Source organism: Eumetopias jubatus, unplaced genomic scaffold (genome assembly GCF_037043125.1).
Source record: "Eumetopias jubatus isolate StellerSeaLion01/CBP00866 unplaced genomic scaffold, mEumJub1_p1.0 scaffold_12, whole genome shotgun sequence".
NCBI lineage: Eukaryota > Metazoa > Chordata > Mammalia > Carnivora > Otariidae > Eumetopias > Eumetopias jubatus.
Window position 1 is genome coordinate 32,616,007 of NW_028274818.1, and position 8,418 is coordinate 32,624,424.

General features: G+C 36.3%; 1 protein-coding gene across 1 annotated transcript in view; it reads right to left on the reverse strand.

Annotated features, from left to right (window-relative positions):
- Positions 1–8,028, reverse strand: part of CRB1 (crumbs cell polarity complex component 1) — a 211,892-nt gene extending 203,864 nt beyond the window's left edge. The window contains exon 1 of the mRNA XM_088016844.1: positions 7,959–8,028. Coding sequence (XP_087872970.1) covers positions 7,959–8,028 — 70 coding nt within the window. The remainder of the gene's footprint in view (positions 1–7,958) is intronic.
- Positions 8,029–8,418: the final 390 nt, after the last annotated feature.

An 8,418-nucleotide genomic window follows, 5' to 3' on the forward strand; every position in this document is an offset into this window, starting at 1 on the left:
AGAGGAAAATAAAGAAAGTCATATTAATAAACACAACAAATAATGCATAGTAATTTATAATCAGTGTTTTAGATTGATAATGAAGACACAGTAATCTTTTGGTGCCCCAGGTAACAAACACAATTTCTGAAAGAAAAGCAGCTTAAAGTAGTGAACATTTATTTAGGTAAAGAGCTAAGCTATTTGTCCCAAGAAAATATGGAAACACATTTATACCCAATTCTAGTGGCAACTCTCAATATTAATCAGACGCTAACTTAATTTCATAGGGCAAATATATAAAGGAGAAAATTTCTGAGCACTCAATTCAAGCCAGAAGGTTGAACATGTAAAAGGTGGGGATAGTGTAAAGAAAGATGAAAAATAGGAGCAAAATATGAGCACGCTGTGTTGACCACTTACCATGTTTTAAAAATCTTTTTATAATTCAATTTGCATATGAACTTAATTTTACCCAATAAAAGAGGTATTAATCTAGCAGTTTCATCATATGTCAGAGTTATATTCAGGGTAGATATTATAGGCTGAATTGTATCTCCCAAGAAGATACATTTTTTAAAAAGATTTTATTTATTTTAGAGAAAGAGTGTGTGTGTGTGTGTGTGTGTGTGTGTGTGCGCATAAGCAGGGGGGGAGGGGTAGAGGGAGAGGGAGAAGCAGACTCTGCTGAGCAGGGAGCCCAGTGGGGGACTCAGTCCCAGGACCCTGGGATCATGACCTGAGCTGAAGGCAGATGCTTAACCAACTGAGCCACCCAGGTGCCCCCTTGCAAGAAGATACGTTGAAAACCTAACTCCTAGAACTTGTGGTTATGACTTTATTTGTAAACAAGGTCTTTGTAGATGCAATCAAGTTAAGGTGATGTTAGTAGGATGGGTCCTAATCTGATAGGACTGATATCTTTTTTTTATGACTGATGTCTTTGTAAAAAGAAGAAAAGACAGTAGGAGAACACCAGGTAATTAAAGATTGAAGTGATGCATCTGCAAGCCAAGGAATGCCAAGGACTGAAGACCACCACCAAACGCTAGGAAGAGGCAAGTATATTATACAAGAGTCTTAGAGGGAGCATGGCCCTGCTGACACCTTGATTTCAGACTTCTAGCCTCCAGAACTATGGGAGAATAAAGGTCTGTTGTTTAAGCCACCCAGTTTATGGTACTTTGTCACAGTTGCCTAAGGAAACTGATACCATAGCCAAAAACTAGAAGAAACCAAGATAACTTTCAATAGGTAAATGAATAAAACTGGTACCTCTATACAACAGAATATTATTCAGTGATTAAAAGAAATGAGTCAAGTCACAAAAAGACATGGAGGACCTAAAAACGAATATTGCAACTTGAAAGAAGCTAGTCTGATTTTACGATTCCAATCATATGACATCCTGTAAAAGACAAAATTCTACAGGCAATAAAATGATCAGGGGTTGCCTGGGGGTTGGGGAAGGAAAGGAGGGTCAAAAAAAGTAAAGCACAGGTAACTTTTAATGTAGTAAAACTATTCTGTATAATACTGCAATATATCATATTGTCAAAACCTACAGAACTTTAGGGCACAATGGGAGAACCTTATTGTATGCAAATTTTAAAAATCATTTCGAAAGTCAGGGGATTCCAGGAAGGAATGTTGACTGTGACACAACAATCTAACTGTATTATAAATGCATGAGACAATCACACAGAAGGGGGTGAGGGAAAAGGTACTGACTTAAGTAGCATTAGAAACAGGCAGAGTGTTAAGATTAAAGACAAAAGGAAATGCACATATGTGCTATACTCACACTCATAAAGTTATTTCTTCAGAATTATGGGTGAAGAATTTGATGCTGTTATATATTTTATGTACTTTTAAAACTATATTTACTGAATTTAAATAAATAAATGGATGGCAGAGGGTAGAAACCAAATTTCTCACTGTTAGAGTGGGCATTTACAGGTAAGCAGGGGAGGAAGCTAGAACAATCCAACCCATGTGATAATAAAGTTAGAGGTATTAGTATTAACTCATATCTAGCTTAATATGTACTGATGTACATATATATATATATACACATATTAACATACACACATCTATTTCTATGCTCTGTCAACTAAGGTGGCCTAAAACAAATGACACCCCAGTGGCAACAAGCATACCTTACATTTAGATCTTGGTTTAGTTTGCCATTCTTTAGTACAGGGGAACCAGGACCTGTTGGAATGAGGGCTTAGGCTAGGGCTAGGGCAGGAAATATACAAGATAAGTCTGGAACATCTTGTAGAGCCAGAAGTAAGGTAGTTTTCAAAGGAAAAAAAAAAAGCACCTCACATTGACAGAGGGTAAGTTAAAAGAGGACCGGAGCCAACTGAAAGAACTGAGTGGCCAAAGCTGGAACAATTTGAGTAACAAAATAAAGTAGTATTAGATTATAGCCCAGAGTATAAAATAAATAACCATGAGTCCATGCTGATATCAATAAATACTTGAATAAATTAATAAATGGACAAGAAGAATCAAATCTCTCATGCAGAAGAATCCCAAATAATTTATGTAGATATTCCGCCCTCCAAGAGTAGGGGGACATAAATCCCCACTTACTAGGTGTGGGATGGGCATAGTGACTTCCTTTCTAAGAGTAGCATACAGACAAATGCCACCTCCCAGGTGACTTGAGGTCAACATCAATAGTCAGATCATGTTGATCGTATGTATCCTTGATAGGATGTAATGGGAATGATACTTCATCTCTGTGGTCTTCCTCTCAATGACCAATAACTCCAGTCTTACCATGAGAAGAACATCAAATAAATTCCAATACTGCAGGATCCTATAAAATACCTAATCAGTACTCCCAATTGTCAAGGTCATCAAAAACAAGAAAGTCCTGAAGAAGTGTCACTGCCAGGAGGAACCTAAGGATACAGGACAACTAAATGTAACATGGTATCCTGGATGGGACACTGGAATAGAAAAAAGATATTTGGTAAAATCTAACGAAATCTGAATGAACCGTGGACTTTAGTTAATAATGTATCAATATTGGTTCATTAATTGCTACAAATCAACCGTACAGATGTAAGATGTTAAGAATAGGGGAAACTGGGTGTGGGATAGAGAGGACTTCTCAGTATTTCTGTGAACTTAAAATTATTCTAAAATAATTAAGTCTATTATAAAAAAGTTAATGTAAGAATTTTAAAAATCATGCAAAAATTTCATGAAAAGGGAAGATATTCAATTCTTATAGCAAATACTATAAAAATTTCCTCATTTATTTATTTAGTAATTGTTCCATGAGTGACTACCCTGAGTTACACAGTTGCCTCCCACTGGTTTAAGGATACATAAGTTAGCAAAACACCCATGTTCCTTAGAGTCAATGTAGTATAATCTTATAGGTAAAAAATAAATGAATCAACACAAAAATAATAATTCCAAATTTTGATATCACAGAAGATAAATACAGAGTGCAATGTAAGTATAGATCACAAAGCTGAACCTAGAATGAACAGAGATGGTGTGAATGGGAAAGAGGTTTAATTTTCATTTTCTAAATGGAGAAAATTGGACATCTCAGATTTCCTGATAAATCAGCAGTAACATTTTTTTAAAGATACTATTTATTTGAGAAAGAGCACAAGCAGGGGGAGCGGCAGGCAGAGGGAGAAGCAAGCTCCCCACAGAGCAGGGAGCCTGATGCGGGGCTCCATCCCAGGATGTTCGGATCATGACTTGAGCTGAAGGCAGATGCTTAACTGACTAAGCCACCCAGGCGCCGCCTTTTTTTTTTTTTTTAAAGATTTTATTTATTTATTTGAAATCAGCGGTAACATTTAAAAGGTAACTAAAAAATGATTTTTCTTGTCCACTTGAATTTCAAAATATGATATTTTAATACCATTAATGATAATTTTTAAAATCACCAAAAATGAAAAAAGAATGCAGAGCACCTGGGTGGTTCAGTTGGTTAAGCCTCTGACTCTTGATTTCGGCTCAGGCCATGATCTCAGGGTTGTGAGATTGAGCCCTGTGTGGGGCTCCACCCTGGGCGTGGAGCCTGCGTAAGAGTCTCCCTCTCCCTCAGCCCCTCCATCCTTTCTTAAAAAAAATAAATAAAAAAATGAAATTCTTCAGAAAAATCTGATTCATCTTAGATTAGTATCAAATAATAGAAGCTAAAATTAATTCTGGGGCACCTGAGTGGCTCAGATGGTTAGGCGCCATCCTTCGGCTCAGGTCATGATCCCGGGTCCTGGGATCGAGCCCCGCATTGGGCTCCCTGCTGAGCAGGGAGCCTGCTTCTCTGTCTCCCTCTCCCTCTGTCTGCCGCCCCCCTGCTTGTGCTCTCTCTCTCTCTCTCTCTGTCAGATAAAAAATTTTTTAAAATCTTAAAAAGAAAGCTAAAATTAATTCTGCAAAAAATAAAAATAAAAATAAAAATAATTAAATTAATTCTGCTATATTATTTAGGGAATAGTGAGTAACCTTCATGAAGTAGAAACTATTTTATTATAAGCTGATGAGATAATTATTTTTTGAAGAAGCAAGTATATCTTTTTCTCTAATAATTATGTAGGCAATTTAGAACCTGCTGTTGCAAGGACATTAACTAACACAGTGAATACCAAACTTTTAAATGTCTCCATACTTGTAGAATTTTAAAGGAGAATGGGTGATTACTCCCGAATGAATAACATCAACCTTCTGTGACTCATTGAGCAAACTCATCTTTCTTGATAATGGCATTAAGATTGGATAAATCAGACCATCTCTTTATAGATTCTATTCTTTATACTTGAACAGATTGAAAAGAAAATATTCTTTAAAATAACTCTATTTGAATTCAGTTACTTAATAATTGCTGAAGGGTTCTAGAAGACTAGATAGTACCCCAAAGTCACTGAAGTTATTTAAATAACTTTAATAATAGTTCCATGAAACCATGTTTTATTTACATACTAAGACCATGCTTTGAAGATGAATTAAAACAATGACTTTTAAATTAGTCTAAATGTGGCATTTACATAGAAAATATTCAATTTACTTCCAAATATGTAAAAGACTAGTGAAATATAGCCATAAATGACTTTTCATGGTTGCTTTATTGTGATAGTCTCTTTAAACCCCTTCTCAACAGATTCATATGTTAAGGTTGCATAGAGAGTTATTACAAGGTGCTATTATTATTTAAAGCAGCCCCCAGTAATGGACTATAGGAAAGTCTTACTCCAATAAAATTCTCTCTTCATACATCAAAAGCAAAAAATAATAGATCTTCCTGAATTATTAAAATTCAGTTGACTCCATATATGAGAACCAGTTTTGCAAATTGTGGAACATAGAAGAAAACAACTAGGAGAGTAGTAGCAAATTCACTGCCACTCCAGGTAAAGGGGAGTATCTACAAGCTCAGGAAGCAGAAGTGAACATCACTTCCTGAACCCTGCTCTAATATTCTTCATGTCCCATGTGCTAATCCAGAAGGAAATAAAGAGTGTAGGACATGGGACAAACAATATAAATGGCACGCCACCGGTAGACTAGCAGTATGGCCTTGAGCAAGTAAATGAACTTGTACATGCCTCAGGTTCTCTAGCTATAAAACAGAATTAATGACAAATTCTACTTGATATGTAGGTCAAGTATATTAAATGGGAATAATGCTTGCAACTTGCTCTCCTAAATAATCCCTTTGAAGAGAGAGATATGTTTATATTTTACTATTTTAATGATTCCTAGCATCGTGTTCTCAATAAACTTCTCAAGAAAGATTTATTGGGTCATGCAGAACTTGTGATCACCTGCATTTGACATCGAGAACTTGATCAATTACAGGCTCCTAGGATCTACCTAGGCATACTGAATATCTGGGGCTGTACTTGAGAGACTGAATCTCCAGTGAACATTTCAGCTCTCTGAGGTGCACCAAAGGCTGAGATATACTGATATAGCAATCTGAGTCTTGGTCTCATTCTATAAAGTGCCAATGATTATAATAGTATCTATTTATAGAGTTGTTATAAGAATTAAATGGAATATAGCATATATATAATGTTAACCCTTTAAACACTTATACAGCTAGCTATTATTTTATTCATTTGACTGGAACATTTTCAAGAGTACTAAAAGATAAGGGTGGAAAAGAGGGCTAAGGCCAGGTTGTAAAAGTTTTATAGTCAGGTACAAAAAAAAAAATCTAAAGTAAGTGTTTTAACATGGAAGGCAATATCATCATGTCTTGCCAGCAAATATGTTAACACAAATAAAAGTTGGCCTGCTTTAAAATTCAAGGGAAGCTTCAGATTTTTTTAAACTCTAGAAATAGTGTGCTAGAGAATAAATCAAATAATTACAAAGTACTTAAGAGTGTAGCAATAAAATCACCCACTCAGAATTATTTGTATATAATTATAGGTTCATAATTATAAGACCCTTAGAAAAAGAGATGCTTGCTTTAGAGGTTATATATTCAGCTCCTTAAAAGCTAACTGCAGCAAATGCTAGGAATTTTAATACATATTGCATTAACATTACAAGTTCTTTGCTATAAAATGTACTGTAAACTCACTTCACTTTGCATTTCATGTGTCGTTTCTTTTGCTTCCTTTCTTCCCCCACCTGTATATCTCAACATAACACTTCCCTTCCTCACTTCCTATTGCATGGGGCCCACTTGAAGCTTCAAGGAGGATGAATAACTATTTAAATAACAGCCCTTTTGGGGCGCCTGGGTGATTCAGTTGTTAAGCATCTGCCTTTGGCTCAGGTCATGATCCCAGGGTCCTGGGATCGAGCCCCACATCGGGCTCCCTGCTCAGCAGGAGGCCTGCTTCTCCCTCTCCCACTCCCCCTGCTTGTGTTCCCTCTCTCACTGTGTCTCTCTCTGTCAAATAAATAAAGAAAAAATCTTTAAATAACAACCCCTTTCAACAAATACATCACCAAAAAAACAAAATCCCTTGTGTGTGTGTGTATTGCAATCAGGTAAAATTTTACTGTTCATTTATTTAAAGTTGACCTGGATTTTCTGTAATTGCCTTGCGCTACCTATCTATAGAATCTACTCCTATCTTTACCCAACCTCTGATATATGCTCAGATGTAAACTGTACAAGTAACAATCGCACTGGCTACAGAAGGTGACCCAGATTATACAACACTGTGCATTAATGCCAAGTTGTTTTGTTCAGTGGCCACTGCTCTATGCTTTGCTTTATTGATATTCAAATTCAACAGACACAAATCACATAGCCCCTTTGACAAGCACACACTCTGCCTGTCTTCATTTTAAATGTATTCTCTAGCTACTGTCCTTCATAAACACACAGCTGAGGCCATTCAGTCTCCTTGATTTTCCACACTGTGGTACATCTGACAAGATACCCTAGAAACATTACTTCTGTTTTTATTTGGGGAAGTTTGTGGAATATAGTATCTTCATTTATAAAACAGAAGCAAACACAATAGAAAAGAAGCCCATTTCTCTCTGATGCTTTGAACCATTTTCCTTTGGGGAAAATTGAGATTATCCGCTTGATTATGAGAGCAAAGGTGGCAATACAAAGTTCTTTAAAAGTGAAGATAAATACATAGTATTGGGAATAAAATGCAATATAGCTTATGATGAACTTCCTTTTAAAGGATATCAATTATCAAGTGCCAAATCTATTTTGTAAAAGTGTAAACACAATAAAATACCTTCTTTTCTATGTGGCCGTTTCAACCCCCTGCTCACTGCCACTGTAAGGATTAAAAAAGAACATTTTCTATGTCTAGTTATTGGAAATCATAGAATCAGAATATTATTCACACTGGCCGGTACCACTGACTTAACACAGGACACTTGCTTATATCAAATTCTTTGTACATCTTTTTTTAAGTGTTGTATTCTGTAGAACATGCAACATTATCAGCTATTTGCTAGAAATATTTAAGTCAGGAAAGGTGCCAAAAGTTCAATAAATGGGAAAAGCTTACTTTTTATGTAGGTGAGCAGTGAGAAACTGAGGTAGAAGATGAGAAAGTAGTTCATTTTCATAAGCGCCATGGTCTTATTCAGAGGACATACTCTGATGTGTTGCTGGTGGTTCTGGTCCAAGTCTGCTCGTGACCCCTGTCTGACTCAGAAAGGAGCGGGTGCCCCAGAGTGTCCGGCTGCCATCCCTGCCTCTGCGCCTCTTAACAGCTGCTTCACTGGAAAACACAGGGATTTAGATTCAAAAAGCAGTTGTGCTTCTAAGCATCTTACACGGGAGGATGGAGTGATTTTTCAAACCTGGTACAGATTTTTTTCAGGCTGGACTGGATTCATCCCCCTCTTAGGTCTTTTCTAATAGTTTTCTTCCATTGTTATTGTTTGTGAAGATTGCTTTATACCATTCCAAAACATAGTTTGATAGATATACAGATGATAGTTGATAGATGTAAAAATCACTCT